At 42.7% G+C, this 18,284-nt stretch overlaps 2 protein-coding genes across 2 annotated transcripts in view; one reads left to right on the top strand and one right to left on the bottom strand.

The window, feature by feature from the left end:
• SPCS2 (signal peptidase complex subunit 2) overlaps nucleotides 1-12,214 on the bottom strand; it is a 43,578-nt gene extending 31,364 nt beyond the window's left edge. The window contains exon 1 of the mRNA XM_030199998.1: nucleotides 12,110-12,214. Within this exon, the coding sequence (XP_030055858.1) occupies nucleotides 12,110-12,151 (42 nt within the window). The 5' untranslated portion in view covers nucleotides 12,152-12,214. The remainder of the gene's footprint in view (nucleotides 1-12,109) is intronic.
• A 317-nt stretch (nucleotides 12,215-12,531) lies between these two features.
• The window catches only part of XRRA1 (X-ray radiation resistance associated 1), a 116,922-nt gene continuing 111,169 nt past the window's right edge, over nucleotides 12,532-18,284 (top strand). The window contains exon 1 of the mRNA XM_030199996.1: nucleotides 12,532-12,618. The gene's annotated coding sequence lies outside the window, so the exon portion shown is untranslated. The remainder of the gene's footprint in view (nucleotides 12,619-18,284) is intronic.

Raw genomic sequence — 18,284 nt, 5'->3', positions numbered from 1 at the left:
CTAAAAGTTCTGAAGCTAACGTTGAAGCCCCTTAAAATTTACACTCCAGCCCATCCATATCTAATCAGTCACGATCAAGGCACAGACCGAAGTCCACCCTGCACCGGTTTTACTTTCCAAATCCCGGCATCACCACCCAATCTCCGCTAAGATTCCGTAGATCCATTCTCTGACCTTAACTGTACCTGGGGCAATGGAGGGTTATGTGACTTGCCCAGGGTCACAAGGAACTGCAGTGGGAATTCCTGGTTCCCAAGCCACTACTAACCAGTATGCTACTCCTAATACTGGGGTAAACAGGAGATACAGAAGCTACAGCAGCAAATGAGTTCTTTCCTGCCAGGCAAGGAAGGCCACTGTCACTTTTACTTATTTGTGTGCGTGGGGGGGGGGGGGGGGGGGGAGGCAAAAGCCATACTGGTAGCTTATTTTCCTAAGAAGAGCTCAGTACTCTTATTTCTGAGGCACCGGCAATGCTTCCATTGAGGAGATTTCTGCTTCGGCACCAGGTTGGCCTTCTCGGTGGAAGCCGTTTATAATGGCGGTAGAACCAGAGGACATGAAATGAGGTTGAAGGGGGGCAAACTCAAGAAAAATGTCAGGAACTATTTTTTCACGGCGAAAGTGGTGGATACTTGGAATGCCCTCCCGCGGGAGGTGGTGGAGATGAAAACGGTGCAAACACCCACAGAGGGTAATATCTCCACAGGAGAAGCAAAGACAAGCGAGCAAACAGTGGATCCAAAAAAACCCCTCACAATGAGTGTCTTCCTGAACAAGGTTTTATTCAAATCTGCACAAATGACCCGACACGTGACGTGTTTCGGCCACAAGGGCCTGCGTCAGGGGTCTAAAAAATAAAATACATAAACATATGTCCACATATTTTTTTTTCCTTCCCTTTATTTTTTCATGATTATTTTTATTTTTTGAACACTGTCGTACACATCTATATAGGTTCATATTTTCTGAGATCCCTATTTATGGTTTAGATCCTCTATATAAGCATAAGCTGGACATTTCTTCTTTATATTGTTTCATTATATATTTTATGGTCTTATTTTTATGATTATACTTATATATGCATATATGTTTTGATGATTATATTATTTGATGTACAGTACATACACACTCATATATATATATTTGTTCTAGTTATCTCTGTCAGCAGTTTATTGGGCTGTTTTTCATCTGATCAACAAGGTATTTGATTGCATCAAATATTATTAGATACGTTTTCCTTTTTTGCAATACATGATCATGTCTATGTAATTGTTTGTTTTGCTTATCTCTATGTACATTGATTTATTATATATCCATATTTAAATTGTTTACTCTGTATTTTTTATATTTTACATATTCTTATATTCTTCTTGTACATGTATATTTTACTCAAATATTATATGTATATGTTCTTAGGTATATTATATGTTTATGGATTTTATTTTTTAGACCCCTGACGCAGGCCCTTGTGGCCGAAACACGTCACGTGTCGGGTCATTTGTGCAGATTTGAATAAAGACCTTGTTCAGGAAGACACTCATTGTGAGAGGTTTTTTTGGATCCACTGTTTGGAGATGAAAACGGTAACAGAATTCAAAAATACGTGGGATAAACATAAAGGAATCCTGTTCAAACAGAATGGATCCTCAGAAGCTTAGCAGAGATTGGGAGGTGGGGCTAGTACTGGGCAGACTTCTACAGTCTGTGCCCTGAAAATGGTAGATACAAATCAAGGTCAGGAATACATATAAAGTAGCGCATATGAGTTTATCTTGTTGGGCAGACTGAATGGACAGTACAGGTCTTTTTCTGCCGTCACCTACTATGTTACTATGTATGTTATGTATGTATGTATGTGTTGTCAGATCTTATCTTCTATATTAGGGAATGTAGATTGGAGCTATTTGTACTAGAAGCCATTTGTCTGATTTATTGTTGGCCATGTTTCACCTTGGGGTTTCTGAATTTTAAATATTTGTAGTTATTATAAACCACTTTGCTGATAATATGAAAGGTATTTATTTATTTCACTTGTATCCCACATTTTCCCACCTATTTGCAGGCTCAATGTGGCTTACAAAGACCTGTTGTGGCATCGCCATACAGGATGAAGTATACATTTGGTGTTACAAAGAAGTCAAGGAAGACAAAAGGATTTGATGAAGCAGTTGTGGAGAGATACATTCTACTTAAAGTTGGAAGGTGTTGTGTTATGGTTTGCTGTGGGTTCTATCAAATACAATAAGCCTAATATAGACCAGCACCAAAACCTGAGGATTGTCTATTACCCTCTCTGTAACCTGTAATTTTTTTTTAAACTTTTTGACTGTCTTTATTGAATATTTTACTAATGCAACAGTAACATTATAGGTATACCATAAACATACACCTGACAAAGTCACTTAAACCTCCTTTGCTCAAGTACAAAATTAGATTGTTAGCCCTCAGGGGCAGGGAAATACCTACTGAATCTGACTAACTTACCTTGAACTACTACTGAAAAAGGTCTGAGCTAAATCCAATAATAAAATTTTACTATGATTATTTTATCTAGACCACTTACATACATTTACTTTGGCAATACCTGTAACATTAGTTATCTGGATCAACGTGTTGTAGGATAGGGCCAGGGGTGTGGGAGAGAGAAAGCTATAAAGGCTGAGGAAATTTTTTAAAAAGCGACTGGGCTACAGTCAAGGGATTGTGATGGCGAGGGCTTTGATAATCCCCTAGAGCTGGAGTGCTGGGCTGTGCTGATCTGCACAAGTCAAAAGTTATTGAGTGCCAATCTTTAAAATCTCTTTGGGAAAAATGTTTTTATTTTGAGTAATTAAATTACAGGAAATGTTGCATGTTACAGCGTTACAACCACCAAGCATCTAATTAAATTGCCAAATGGCACTTAGCACTAGCATCTGCATCAAAGAAAAACTGAACACACACCACTTTAGCAATCCTTAATTAGCAGAAAAATAACCACCTAAATGGTCAATTTACAAAAAACGTAACAGAAGAACTAATAGCTAACACATTTTATAAATATTTTCAAACAGAATATCTCTAGTATTAATACAACCAGTTTGCCAGGATGTGCATTGTTTATGGGCCCTGTCAGAATCCCACATTCTCCCTCTGACAAGACCTGAAAATCTGATGTAGATAGGTCACTAGGAGGAATATTTTCAAAGCACTTAGACTTACAAAGTTTCATAGTAACCTATGAAACTTTGTAAATCTAAGTGCTTTGAAAAGAGGCTCATTTTCAAAGCACTTAGCCTCCCAAAGTTCCATAGAAAACTATGGAACTTAGCCTCCCAAAGTGCTTTGAAAATATGCCTCTAGGTCTCCTAGATCAATTTTTCCTTTGGAAAGTAGCATAAAATGGGGAACTGTTGTACCAGTACTGCTTTCTTTTATACATTAAACCAGCATTCACAACATCTAGATCCAGAATATTTGATGCATAGAAGAGCATTTTTGCCCTGCTCAGAACATCCCCCCCCCCCCCCAAAAAAAAAACCCTGTCCAAAGCATAGCCACTTTGGAACAGGGAAAAATGTCATGATTTCCTGTTCCAAGATATACGAGAAGGACGTTCTTTAAGTCTCTTCTCATACCACTTCTGGCATAGATCCCATACCATTTTGGTAGATTTCCTCTTGTTTTTATGCCCTTGGCAAGATATGGACTCCAAAAGTGAGCAAATTACTTCAGATGCTGTTTCACCAATGACTTGTACAGGGGCATTGTCACCTCCAACCTTCTTCTGCTAGTTATGCCACTCTCTATGCATCCAAGCATCCTTCTGGCTTTGGCCACCTTGAGATCCTCAGACACTATCGTACCAAGGTCCCTTTCTTGGTCTGTGCACATCAGCGTTTCACCTCCTTTGTATTTCTGCACCCTAAATGGGTCACTCTACTTTTCTTTATGTTAAAGCTTAACTGTCAAGCATTGGTGAAACAGCATCTGAAGTAATTTACTTTTGGAGTCCATATCTATGCCAGAAGTTGTACGAGAAGAGACTTGAAAAGTTGAATACTCTGGAGGAGAGAAGGAATAGGGGAGATATGATGCAGATATTTAAATAAGTGAAAGACGCAACATCAGGACATGCTTTTTCACAGAGAGGGTGGTAGATGCCTAGAATACTCTTCTGCAGGAGGTGGTGGGGATGAAAGTGATGACTTTTCAAAAAGGCATAGGATAAGATCCCTGTATAGAGAAAGAATGGAATAAAAGTACAGAGTACTTTGGAGCCAGAATGCGTAAATACCATGATTGATTGGAGAGTTTTATATGATCTTTCATTCAGTTGCTCCAATTGGGTGAACTTGGTTGGAACATGAATGAGCAATCAGAAATGATCTGAGTCATCTGCTTCTTATAATGCTTGAGCATCTGACGTCAGGAGCTCCATTTTCGAGGTTAGGCATGAAGAAAGCTGCATGTAAGGGTTCCATGGGCATTATGAGGTTGAACAGATGGATTAAGATTGCGACTGACCGAAGAGTCTTTTTAATTTTTCAGTTTTGCAGAATAGCACTGGTCAAAATACAAAATAGGAGCACAAATCACATGGATATTCAAACATAGTAACATAGTAGATGACGGCAGAAAAAGACCTGCACGGTCCATCCAGTCTGCCCAAGATAAATTCATATGTGCTACTTTTTTTATTTGTACTGTTCTCTTCAGTGCACAGACCGTATAAGTCTGGCCAGCCCTATCCCCGCCTCCCAACCACCAGTGAGGAAGCTAGTTATTTGCAGAAACCCAACAGAGCTTCCATTTCACACTATAAGTGCTTCAGTGTTGTTTAAGTGCGCTTGAAGTTTGAGTCAGTTTTTTGAAAATTTGATTACTTAATAGTATATATATTACATTTTGAAAATTGAGCAGAAGTGATTTACACAGACTGAGAATAAAGAAAAAGTGTTTTTAAGAAGACTGATGAAAGAAAATCACCGTTGGCAGTGAAATAATAAAGTGGTTCCCTCCTCTCAATACCCTTCTCCACCACCGCCAACTCCAGGCTCCGCCCTTTCTGCCTCGCCTCACCCCTTGCTTGGAATAAACTCCCTGAGCCCATACGTCAAGCCCCCTCCCTGCCCATCTTCAAATCCTTGCTCAAAGCCCACCTCTTTCGTCCTTTAGATTGTAAGCTCCTTCGAGCAGGGACTGTCCTTCTTTGTTAAACTGTACAGCGCTGTGTAACCCTTGTAGTGCTCTAGAAATGTTAAGTAGTAGTAGTGGTTTGAATGCTGTGGATACTGAGATCTCTTTTCCTCTCTGATTGCAGTCTGTCATAATCTGTTTCAATGCTGTGCAACATGGTGAGGTGTTGAACTGGGTTTAATTCCCACTGTAGCTCCTTGTGACTCTGGGCAAGTCCACTCCACTGCCCCAGATATAAAAACTTATGTGAGCCCACTAGGGCCAGAGAAAGTACCTGCACATAATAAATGTAAACTTGTTTTGGTTGTACCATGGATAGGCAGTATATCAAATAAATGACCTATTCCTCTGAGGGGTAGCCATTCTGTTGCTTGTTTTAAGAGTAAAAAAGTTCAAGCGAAAAGTGCGCTTTCTAAAAATCTGGGGGTGTTATTTGGACGGGATGACTCACAGAGGAAGAAGTCGAAATCTTAATACTCTGTAATATTTTTGGGTATCAATTGGGGTAACAGAAGACTCATCTATAGGTCACTAGGGGGGAGGGGAGTCCCTGGACCAAGTTGTAATATTGGTTATATCATACAGCTGAGATCAATGGGTAACAAACGAAAAACATAAGGCAGTGGAGGAAGATATTTTATTATGTAATTGATGTTTTTTGTCAACAATCTTACAATAGTATGTCAGCTTATCAGAGGGGAGGGGAAAAGGAAGGGGAAAATTATTACAAAATATTGTTGATGTTATACTTAGTTGACTGAGATGTATATGTACTAATTTTGGTGTATGTATAACGGTTTGCCATTATGATAATATAATAAAAAAGTTGAAACACAAGAGTAAAAAAGTTCTACTTATGGCCCTGGGGGTGTGTGGCAGGAAGAATAAAGATTCTCTTCTTTATCACGCTTTCATAACTTTACGTACAACACAAGATTGTTGTTAATGCAGTATACTTTTGGGCTTGAGAAAGCTACAAAACACAGATCAAACCTCTTGTCGGGCCAAAACAAAGATACACAAACTGTTGAGATAAACGATCACAGGCTACCTTAATTAAACAGCTGTCATTTCACAGTGGCTAGATTTGCCACATGAGCAAAGTGTTCCCATACTTGGCAAGAATACTCAGAAGGCATACACAGTGGCTCCGATTGTCAAAGGTGTGCTCCCCATTCTGATGCCTATCTTTACTAAGCAGCGCTATAGGCGCGTTACTGTTAATGCGTGTTAATGGTTAATGCACGTTAAACGCTAATGTGCCCATAGAAATGTATAGGCGTGTTAGCATTTAACGCGCCTTAACTTTAAAGGTGCGTTAAAAACGCTAACACACCTTAGTAAACATATCCCCTAAGTTCGTGGATGACATTTTGGGCACCGACCTTATTGTATTTAAGTCAGCGGTTCCCAAACATTATCATCAATGGATGGAATCACAGGAAACAGGGCTGCTTCTGCTTCCTTTGGCTACCGTCATCAAAAATAAAAGCAACAGCTTATCTTTTGGATAAGCATATACGTGTGTCTACCTCATTTACAGAATTTTATTTTACCAAATATACATGTTTAACATTTTAAATCTGATTTGGCAGTCTTCTGCAAAATTAAGTTCAACAGAACTACTGTATTCATCTCCAGGCAGCTTATCTGCAACCATATCCTACCTCTAATTCAGCTCCAATACTTCTACCAAACACATCCCATTTGATAGCTGTAGATGTCTCTTGAATTACTGAACATTTTCCAAGCTAAACTGATATATCATGCTTCTCCAGACTAGAGATGCAGACAGAATTTAAAGTTACAGATGTATAAAAATCTCAACTGTGTAAGGCAAATCACTTCAGAGTGTTAAGAATCTGTTTTGTCACTTACATTTTCTTGGGTGAAATACCAGTAACTATCTTCTGAATAAGAGCATGCCTGCCATATTAATAGAGATCTGGTGGAAGTTCTTTTAGGGGCACTGGCTATGGAAGTTAGCATGCAAGTGTCTGTTGTAGGAAGCACCCGTGCAACTTTTTTCATAACACAAAGGGGGGGGGGGGGGGGATTTTATAAGTGACTTTAGCATAACAGTTTTTTTAGTTTTACATGCTCAATCAGGCAATTATAGAAGTGCTCCAACATATGCATGCATAAAATCAAAGGTCTAGCTATCAAAGAAAAAGCTACGTCACATATTTATTTTCTGAAACAACAATAATTTTAAAAATGGCATGCAATATACATATATTTTCTGTCATTCTATTCTGTCCCACTTACTCCTACGGTACCTCTGCTAGTTGGAAATAAATGCCAAGTAAGCCCACTTGTCACACAGCTGCTGAATTTGAAAACAACTGGAGGTGCTGCTAAACAACTATAACTTACACCTCCCTTCCTGCGTACCGTGAAAGAGTATGTTGAACACAGGAGTACTCAAGCAGCCCCCACCGCCCCCATTTCAGGGCAGCCATGGGTGTCGCTTCACAGTCCTAATATTGAGCATACTCCTTCACAGTATTCAACGAGGGACTATTTGTTTTGACTTTAGACCCTCAATAATGTGAAAAGATTTCTGATGCCCTGCTCTTTTTTTTTTTTTAAGTCCAAGAATTTTATTGGTTTTACAAAAAAGACAAGTCATCAATCAATAACATCAATACAGAATTCAAACGAGAGAAGAAAAAAAAAACATTTAAGCAAGTTATCTAAAATTAAAAGATTTCAGATTATCCACGAGCCCAAGTTTTAGCAGTAAAACATCTCACCCGTTTTGTCTGCACCAGGAGGTTTCAAATTTATGAATCTGTAAAATTGAATGCCACCAAAAAGTAGGATTGAGATTAGAATTATCTTTCCAATGCATAAGAACCAGTTTTAGCGCAGCCACCAGTAAAATATTCAGTAATTTTTGTTGGGAAACATCCAATTGATCTTGGAATAGCACAGAACCTAACATAATAATTGAAGGAGTAACTGGACCCTGTACAGGAAGAACATTTGAAATAAAAGACCACACCTGACACCAAAATTCATAAGCTATTCTACATCAAAAATCATATGAAGCAAAGTACCAGTGTGCGAGCAGGGACTGTCCTCTGTGTTAAATTGTACAGCGCTGCGTAACCCTGGTAGCGCTTTAGAAATGTTAAGTAGTAGTAGGACCAACATTTGTTGTTATTCGAAAGCCCAGCTACCAGCCCTGCTCTTTCTTTTTTTTCATGGGATAAAGTCGCCATAGGAGCCAACTTTTCTAAATTATTGGGGGTGCTAAGCCCAGTGGAAATAACCCCCATCCCTGGCTACATACAAGGAATTTTCTCAAAATTTGGGGCTGCTCTCAAGCATCCCCAAAGTCGGCTCCAACCATAGGAGCTGACTCTGTGGGTGCTTGAGTACCCCCAATATTGAGAAAATTGCTTGTGGGGGGGGGGGGGTCCAGAGAGGGGTTATTTCCATTGGGCTCAGCACCCCCAATAATTTAGAAAAGTTGGCTCCTATGGCTCCAACAAAGATCGCCCATCTTGTGTTGAGAAAAAGCAGAAGTTACCGTGACTGGCGCCATAGGGTGGGGGTTAAGTCTTGGAAATCCCCCTCCCTAGAGAGCCAGCCCTGTCAAATACTGCTGTTCCCGACCGTCCCCCCCCCCCCCCAACAAAAAATAAAAACTCCGTTCCTGCAACGCCCATGCGAACACCTGCATCAACTGCAAGCTCCTCAGTAATGTTTGTTGGGAAACATCCAATTGATCTTGGAATAGCACAGAACCTAACATAATAATTGAAGGAGTAAGTGGAGCCTGTACAGGAAGAATATCTGAAATAAAAGACCACACCTGACACCATAATTCATAAATTATTCTACAATCAAAACTCATATGAAGCAAAAACCAGTGTGCAAGCCACAGGACCAACATTTGTTGTTATTCGAAAGCCCAGCTACCAGCCCTGCTCTTTCTTTTTTTTCATGGGATAAAGTCGCCATAGGAGCCAACTTTTCTAAATTATTGGGGGTGCTAAGCCCAGTGGAAATAACCCCCATCCCTGGCCACATACAAGGAATTTTCTCAAAATTTTGGGGCTGCTCTCAAGCATCCCCAGAGTCGGCTCCAACCATAGGAGCCGACTCTGTGGGTGCTTGAGTACCCCCAATATTGAGAAAATTGCTTGTGGGGGGGGGTGTCCAGAGAGGGGTTATTTCCATTGGGCTTAGCACCCCCAATAATTTAGAAAAGTTGGCTCCTACGGCTCCAACAAAGCGCCCATCTTGTGTTGAGAAAAAGCAGAAGTTACCGTGACTGGCGCCATAGGGTGGGGGTTAAGTCTTGGAAATCCCCCTCCCTAGAGAGCCAGCCCTGTCAAATACTGCTGTTCCTGACCGTCCCCCCCCCCCCAACAAAAAATAAAAACTCCGTTCCTGCAACGCCCATGCGAACACCTGCATCAACTGCAAGCTCCTCAGTAATGTTTGTTGGGAAACATCCAATTGATCTTGGAATAGCACAGAACCTAACATAATAATTGAAGGAGTAAGTGGAGCCTGTACAGGAAGAATATCTGAAATAAAAGACCACACCTGACACCATAATTCATAAATTATTCTACAATCAAAACTCATATGAAGCAAAAACCAGTGTGCAAGCCACAGGACCAACATTTGTTGTTATTCGAAAGCCCAGCTACCAGCCCTGCTCTTTCTTTTTTTTCATGGGATAAAGTCGCCATAGGAGCCAACTTTTCTAAATTATTGGGGGTGCTAAGCCCAGTGGAAATAACCCCCATCCCTGGCCACATACAAGGAATTTTCTCAAAATTTTGGGGCTGCTCTCAAGCATCCCCAGAGTCGGCTCCAACCATAGGAGCCGACTCTGTGGGTGCTTGAGTACCCCCAATATTGAGAAAATTGCTTGTGGGGGGGGGGGTGTCCAGAGAGGGGTTATTTCCATTGGGCTTAGCACCCCCAATAATTTAGAAAAGTTGGCTCCTACGGCTCCAACAAAGATCGCCCATCTTGTGTTGAGAAAAAGCAGAAGTTACCGTGACTGGCGCCATAGGGTGGGGGTTAAGTCTTGGAAATCCCCCTCCCTAGAGAGCCAGCCCTGTCAAATACTGCTGTTCCCGACCGTCCCCCCCCCCCCCCCCAACAAAAAATAAAAACTCCGTTCCTGCAACGCCCATGCGAACACCTGCATCAACTGCAAGCTCCTCAGTAATGTTTGTTGGGAAACATCCAATTGATCTTGGAATAGCACAGAACCTAACATAATAATTGAAGGAGTAAGTGGAGCCTGTACAGGAAGAATATCTGAAATAAAAGACCACACCTGACACCATAATTCATAAATTATTCTACAATCAAAACTCATATGAAGCAAAAACCAGTGTGCAAGCCACAGGACCAACATTTGTTGTTATTCGAAAGCCCAGCTACCAGCCCTGCTCTTTTTTTTTTTTTTCATGGGATAAAGTCGCCATAGGAGCCAACTTTTCTAAATTATTGGGGGTGCTAAGCCCAGTGGAAATAACCCCATCCCTGGCTACATACAAGGAATTTTCTCAAAAATTTGGAGCTGCTCTCAAGCATCCCCAGAGTCGGCTCCAACCATAGGAGCCGACTCTGTGGGTGCTTGAGTACCCCCAATATTGAGAAAATTGCTTGGGGGGGGGTCCTGAGAGGGGTTATTTCCATTGGGCTGAGCACCCCCAAAAATTTAGAAAAGTTGGCTCCTATGGCTCCAACAAAGATCGCCCATCTTGTGTTGAGAAAAAGCAGAAGTTACCGTGACTGGCGCCATAGGGTGGGGGTTAAGTCTTGGAAATCCCCCTCCCTAGAGAGCCAGCCCTGTCAAATACTGCTGTTCCCGACCGTCCCCCCCCCCCCAACAAAAAATAAAAACTCCGTTCCTGCAACGCCCATGCGAACACCTGCATCAACTGCAAGCTCGTCAGTAATGTTTGTTGGGAAACATCCAATTGATCTTGGAATAGCACAGAACCTAACATAATAATTGAAGGAGTAAGTGGAGCCTGTACAGGAAGAATATCTGAAATAAAAGACCACACCTGACACCATAATTCATAAATTATTCTACAATCAAAACTCATATGAAGCAAAAACCAGTGTGCAAGCCACAGGACCAACATTTGTTGTTATTCGAAAGCCCAGCTACCAGCCCTGCTCTTTCTTTTTTTTCATGGGATAAAGTCGCCATAGGAGCCAACTTTTCTAAATTATTGGGGGTGCTAAGCCCAGTGGAAATAACCCCCATCCCTGGCCACATACAAGGAATTTTCTCAAAATTTGGGGCTGCTCTCAAGCATCCCCAGAGTCGGCTCCAACCATAGGAGTCGACTCTGTGGGTGCTTGAGTACCCCCAATATTGAGAAAATTGCTTGTGGGGGGGGGGGGGGTCCAGAGAGGGGTTATTTCCATTGGGCTTAGCACCCCCAATAATTTAGAAAAGTTGGCTCCTATGGCTCCAACAAAGATCGCCCATCTTGTGTTGAGAAAAAGCAGAAGTTACCGTGACTGGCGCCATAGGGTGGGGGTTAAGTCTTGGAAATCCCCCTCCCTAGAGAGCCAGTCCTGTCAAATGCTGCTGTTCCCGACCGTCCCCCCCCCCCCCCCAAAAAAAAAAATAATAAAAACTCAATTCCTGCAACGCCCATGCGAACACCTGCATCAACTCTCCAATCTCCTGGCTCCAGTGCAAACAGCAGCCACCTTCCTACCCCCTCCCCTCCCCCCGGGCAATATTTGCACTTTGGCCCGCTGGGGCCTCCGTTTCCTCAGCCCGAGGACTTCGTAGCGACCGAAGGGGGAAAGGGAGACGCTAGAAGCGTTTGTTAAGCCAGGGGTGAAGCCCGGGTCGGTCGGAGCACGGTGGGAGGTTAAAAAAAAAACCGCGAGGCAGAAACAAACCCAACGAACCGGCTCTTACTTTCTCCAGCAGCCCATTCTTTCCGCCTCTCGTCGTCGCCATTTTCCGTGAGGGGGGGAGGGAAGGGAAAAAAAAAAAGCTCCCCAGTTTCTCGACCTGTTCACCGCTGATTGGCCAGTTGCGGAGGATGACGTAGCGCGGAGCTGGCTCGGTTGTCCTCCTGTGCCTTTTTTTTTTTTTTGTGCGCGCTCTGTAGTTCTTGCGCCGACGCTCTGTGCGGAAAGAGCGGAAAGCGGGAACTACAACTCCCGGGGAGATGCGTCTCGCTATAGTGACGTTTCCGCCGCTAGGGCTGCCGGGAGTTGTGGTTTGTTGGCCTTCCGTGGGAAGTTTTGGACATTGCTGATGGGAAATGCCAATCAGCGGGAAGTGTGGAGAGCGTCTCCGGTTGCTAGGAGACCGGTCGTCGTGATAGAGGAAAATGGCGCAACTCTAGGAGTCGGAGGGAAGCTGTGGGAAAAAAAAAAAAGTAAAAGAAGACCTCAGGTTGCTTAAGTATTGCAGAGGAGGTATATTTATTCTTTGTAAAGAATGTCTTAGAAATGTTGGAGTCAAATGAAAACGAATTTGTTTGAATATTTAATTCTTTTCTTTCTTTTTTTTTCCAAAGAAAACTGCAGCAGGTTGTGCATTTTTCCGAAGACTTGCAATAGAGGAGTTACTGATAGGTCTCTGAGACAACTTTCTCAAAGTTTGTAAAAACGGAGTAAAAGTTCTGGCTATTCCGTTATCAGAATGCAATAGACTGCAAATCGTTCCTCCAGAGCTGCCAAGTTACCCGTTCCAGGAGGGAGACTTTTTGGCCGGTCCTGGTTTTTTTTTTTTTAACGTGCATTCCAAAGCAGTGTAGTATTTACATAGTAGATGACGGCAGAAAAAGACCTGCACGGTCCATCCAGTCTGCCCAAGATAAACTCATGTGTATACCTTACCTTGATTTGTACCTGTCTTTCTCAGGGCACAGACCGTATAAGTCTGCCCAGCAGTTTTTCCTGCCTCCCAACCACCTGTCCCGCCTTCCATCACCGGCTCTGGCACAGACCGTATAAAAGTCTGCCCTCCCCTATCCTCGCCTCTCAACCACCAACCCCTCTTCCCCCCACCTGCTCTGCCACCCAATTGTAGCTAAGCTTCTGAGGATCCATTCCTTCTACACAGGATTCCTTTATGCACATCCTATGCATGTTTGAATTCCGTTACTGTTTTCATCGCCACCACCTCCCGCGGGAGGGCATTCCAAGCATCCACCACCCTCTCCGTGAAAGAATACTTCCTGACATCTTTCCTGAGTCTGCCCCCCTTCAATCTCATTTCATGTCCTCTCGTTCTACCGCCTTCCCATCTCCGGAAAAGATTCGTTTGCGGATTAATACCTTTCAAATATTTGAACGTCTGTATCCTATCACCCCTGTTCCTCCTTTCCTCCAGGGTATACATGTTCAGGTCAGCAAGTCTCTCTTCATACGTTTTGGAACGCAAATCCCATACCATCCTCGTAGCTTTTCTTTGCACCGCTTCCATTTTTTTGTAGTCCATGATTCTATCCATTGAAATCAGTGCTGCAGGTCCCATAATGCACCAGGATGAGGTTGACAGAATTCCAGGACCGGCCAAAAAGTCGCCCTCCTGGAATGGGTAACTTGGCAGCTCTGTTCCTCACAGGTTATTAACTGGATCTAGATTCCCGACAGGGTTGAGCCAGTCCTCTGTTTACCACTGTGCGTGCAAGGAGGGACTTGTAGTTTTGCTTTTCATAGGGAATGCAGTGGGGAAATCAGAACTACAAATCCTTGCATGCAGTGGGGTAAACCCAGGACTGGATCAACCCTGTTGAGGGAATCGTTGGCAACTCTGTTACAACTTTATTTTGGATAGTTTGGCAGGAGTTCTTTCTACATTGTTGTGATCCTATTGTATCAGGTATGTGGTTTATATTTTACTAGTAAAAAAGGCCCGTTTCTGACACAAATGAAACGGGCGCTAGCAAGGTTTTCCTTGAAGTGTGTATGTTTGAGAGAGTGTATGTGAGAGTGACTGTGTGAGAGAGAGAGAATGAATGTGCGAGTGTGTGTGTGTGTGAGAGAGAGAGTGAGTCTGGGTGCGAGTGTGTCTGTGAGAGAGAGAGTGTGTGTGTGAGAATGAGAGTGTGTGCAAGTTCGTATGTGAGACACAGTGTGTGAGAGAGAGAGTGTATTTCACACAGATACAGTGTGTGTGTGAGAGACAGACTCTCTGTGAGACTGAGTGTATGAGACCAAGAGAGTGTGTGAGTAACTGTGTGACACATAGAGAGTGAATGTGATATAGTGTGAGACAGTGTGTGACAGAGATACCCCCTCCCTCTCTCTGGTGTCAGCCCCCCCCCCCCTCCTCCCTCTCTCTGGTGTCTGAGTGTTACTGTGCAGGACGCTGAGCTCTGGCTGTGCTTCAAGGAACTGACAAATCCTATTTAATAGAATGCACCTCCAACATTCTGAAGCCGAGAAACCTTGTGTGGTTGGTCACTTCTGCTTGTGACGAACGCGGAAGTACGTGATTCAATTCAGGAGATGGATACAGAGAGCAGGAATGCCTCAGCCATGCAGTCAGCTTCAGAATGTTGGAGGTGAGTTTTATTATATAGGATTTTATATGCAGTGCTGGACCAACCATTAGACATGATGACTAGGCAGTCATCTAGGGTAGTGGTTTCGAGGGGTTAGCAAAGAGCAGCTGCAGTCAAAAGCAAGATAATAGTAAGTCCTGACAGCTACACAAATTAATCATAGGATTTTTGTGTGATCATGGTTGTGGATTTTAATTATCAAAATCATGGGTTACAGCTGCAGGCTAGGGGGAGGGGGAATGTTTGCCCAGGGTGTCCACTACCCTTGCATCTGCTCTGTTTATACAAAAATTACATTAGATATTTCTTTTGCTAAAAGTCTGCCCTCTTTATTATTTGAAAGGAAGCTGTACACTCTGCATTGAGTGTTTTCTTTCTCTCTCTCTTTTTTTTTTCATGTGTACTTTGGAAACAATAATCACATTATTTGAAAAGTTTATTGCTCAGGTTTTCTCCAGAATGCCAAGGAACTGTTAGTAAAGTTCACAACTTATTTATGTTTTGGGATTTATTTAACAACCTTTATGAAGAGGCTCACCCAAGGCAGTGTACAGCAGGTACTGCTTGACATAAAACTTACAATTTTCTTAACAGTATAAATAATAGTAAAATGTTCAAATCTAAGTATAAGAACAACAGGAATTTTGTATACCTCCTCAACCTTTAGTTCTGGGCAGTTTACATAAGCTACATTGAGCCTACTGCTATGCGGGAAAATGTGGGATACAAATGTAATAAATAAAAATAAATAAATTAAGAGGACTTTTAGATTACATTAGTTATTGCATGTGTAACCCGGCCGGGTCTCACCTGTGCAGTAGCTCCGGCTCCGCGCCACAAACCAGATCTCAGTTCAGTTTCACATTCAGGGCCAATCCCGCCTCACTCATCAGTTCCAGCCCACATTCAGTCAAGCTTGGGGATGGGTCAATGGTCCGGAATATCGATCTGGGAGTTTGGGAGCCTATGCTTTACCCTCTGGAGCTGATCGGTTCCCTTAGCGCTCTCTCTTCCACAAACCAGGCAGTACTGAAAAGTCTCAAACAAGTACAAAACCTTTAATTGAACGCAACTGGCAAATTATCAATCCAAAGTATTCCTTGTTGTTATCCCCAACAGGGAACTCCCTTTTCCACTTCTTCCCTGAATTATATTTACAGGATACTTGGTGTTATATTTACAGGTATTTACAGCATCTCCTGCACGTGCCTATCCTGTAAAGGAATATTATCCCCAAAGGCTGTACTCCTCATCTGTACACTGATTTACTTTTGTGGGCTCAGACCTCCCTCGATCCGACCCTCTCCCAGCGGTAACCACACCTTTGGTCCACCCTTGTCAAGCTCTCCCTGGCTCCGGTCCCCTGCTCCTGGGCTGGGCCCTCTTCTACCCACCCGTAGCACAATATCTCCTGGTTGCCACTTATTAGAGTCGCAACCTGCCTCTCACAGCCAGCGGATCTCCAATTTTTAGGACTCCCCTCTCTCTCCTCCTGGTCAATGGCAGTGGCAAAGTTTCAAACTTTGTGCAATGAAACCTTCAATATATTGTAATCTTGTGGATTTATATTGTATATTTCTGATAAATTGGTACCAGTATTTATAAGTACCTGTCGTCATCATCATCATCATCCTATTTAGGAGATGCTAAGTGCTTCCATGTTAAGTCTGCATTATTCAGTTATCATGTGCAGAACAAATATGTTCACTGAATATTGTTTCCATGCACTGTACCGTCTAAGCTGAGAGGGAGTCCTCCATCTATAGTCCTGCCAGTGGGGGCGCTATTTCACAATCACATTTTCAATAGCGAGGGACAGGCAAGTTGTGCAGGATTCCAGAGAACCAGCCTGCCCATAGCGATTGAAAACACAATATTGAAGCACCACCCCCTACTGGCAGCAATGCAGATTTTTCCTGCCCACTCAGCTTAGAGGGAACAGTGCCTCCACGCCCATGCAATGCTCCCCCTGAAAAATCTTTTTTAAAAATATAAGTAACACATGCTTACCATGCACTAACAGGCAGATTGTTGTAAAACAGTAGTGTAGTGTAGTGTAGTGTAGTCAGTGTGTTTTTTCTAGCAAAAAAGGTGCTGGTACTCAAATGCTAGGCCACCCTTCAGGGGTAGGGTGATCACTGAGAGACCCACCCCACAATGGCCAGGCCCCCTGCAACCAGTTACAGAATCTATGACAAGGCAGAATTGGTGTGTAGAGCCTGAGCTCTTTCATTAAAACTTGGGGTCCATGGGTCAATTTTAGCAGACAATGGAAAAGGTGCCAGTACTCAGTAACCCTAAGTACCCCTTCAAAAAAACCCCTGAGTGTAGTAAAAGGAGGGGGGCGGACGGCCCTGGGTGCAGTCTTAGCAGGGGCAGCAATTGGGCAGTAATGTAACTGAAATTGAACGCAGAAAAAACTCAATGCCTCATATTAACCTCCCAATACAACACAACAAAATTTACTGCTATCAACACACCTAAACTAAACTTGCCAATTTCAGAAAATTTAAAACTCCTTGGAGTAACAATCGACCGCTACCTTACACTTGAGACTCACGCGAACAACACAACAAAAAAGATGTTCTTCTCCATGTGGAAGCTAAAAAGAATAAAACCATTCTTTCCAAGATCTGTCTTCCGCAACCTGGTACAATCACTCGTATTAAGCCATCTAGATTACTGCAACTCATTATATGCAGGCTGCAAAGAACAAATAATGAGAAAACTTCAGACAGCCCAGAATACAGCAGCCGGACTCATCTTCGGAAAACCAAAATACGAAAGCGCAGCACCATTACGCGAGAAACTACACTGGCTCCCACTCAGGGAACGTGTCACCTTTAAAATAAGCACGTTAGTGCACAAAATCATTCACGGTGAAGCCCCTGCATACATGTCTGACTTGGTAGACCTGCCACCTAGAAACGCCAAAAAATCATCCAGAACTTTCCTCAACCTCCACTTCCCTAAGTGCAAAGGCATAAAGTATAAAGTACTACATGCATCAACCTTCTCCTACAAGAGCATGCAACTCTGGAACGCACTGCCACGTGGCCTGAGAGCGGTCTATGAGTTGACAGACTTCCGCAAACGATTGAAGACCTATCTCTTTGACAAAACATACCGCAAGGATCAAAACATATAAATCCCATATACACCATAACAACGCCTCAAGATATTACCCCATGTACTCCACTTCCCCGTACTCTCTCCCATTCAACAATCTACCCACAGATAAAAAATGTCTACCCCATCGCTCTCTTGCTATTATTCGATCAGCGTAGTAATTCCCCAACGTCATATCCTTTAGTTTCTACGCCCCAAAGGTGATTGATCTGACTCTGTCTTCCTTAACTATTCACAATGTAACCCATAATCGTAATGTAACAAACTGTATTTCCATCATTTACAATGTATTGTAAGCCACACTGAGCCCGCAAATAGGTGGGAAAATGTGGGATACAAATGCAATTAAATAAATAAAATAAATAAACCCATGTGGGTTACAGTTTTATTTTCTGTCTGGGCAGCACTGGCTGAGGAAGAGGTGTTTCTGCTGTGCTGGTG

Source organism: Microcaecilia unicolor, chromosome 4 (assembly GCF_901765095.1).
Source record: "Microcaecilia unicolor chromosome 4, aMicUni1.1, whole genome shotgun sequence".
NCBI lineage: Eukaryota > Metazoa > Chordata > Amphibia > Gymnophiona > Siphonopidae > Microcaecilia > Microcaecilia unicolor.
Note: the sequence above shows the minus strand (reverse complement) of the source record. Positions and strands in the feature narration are given on the sequence as shown.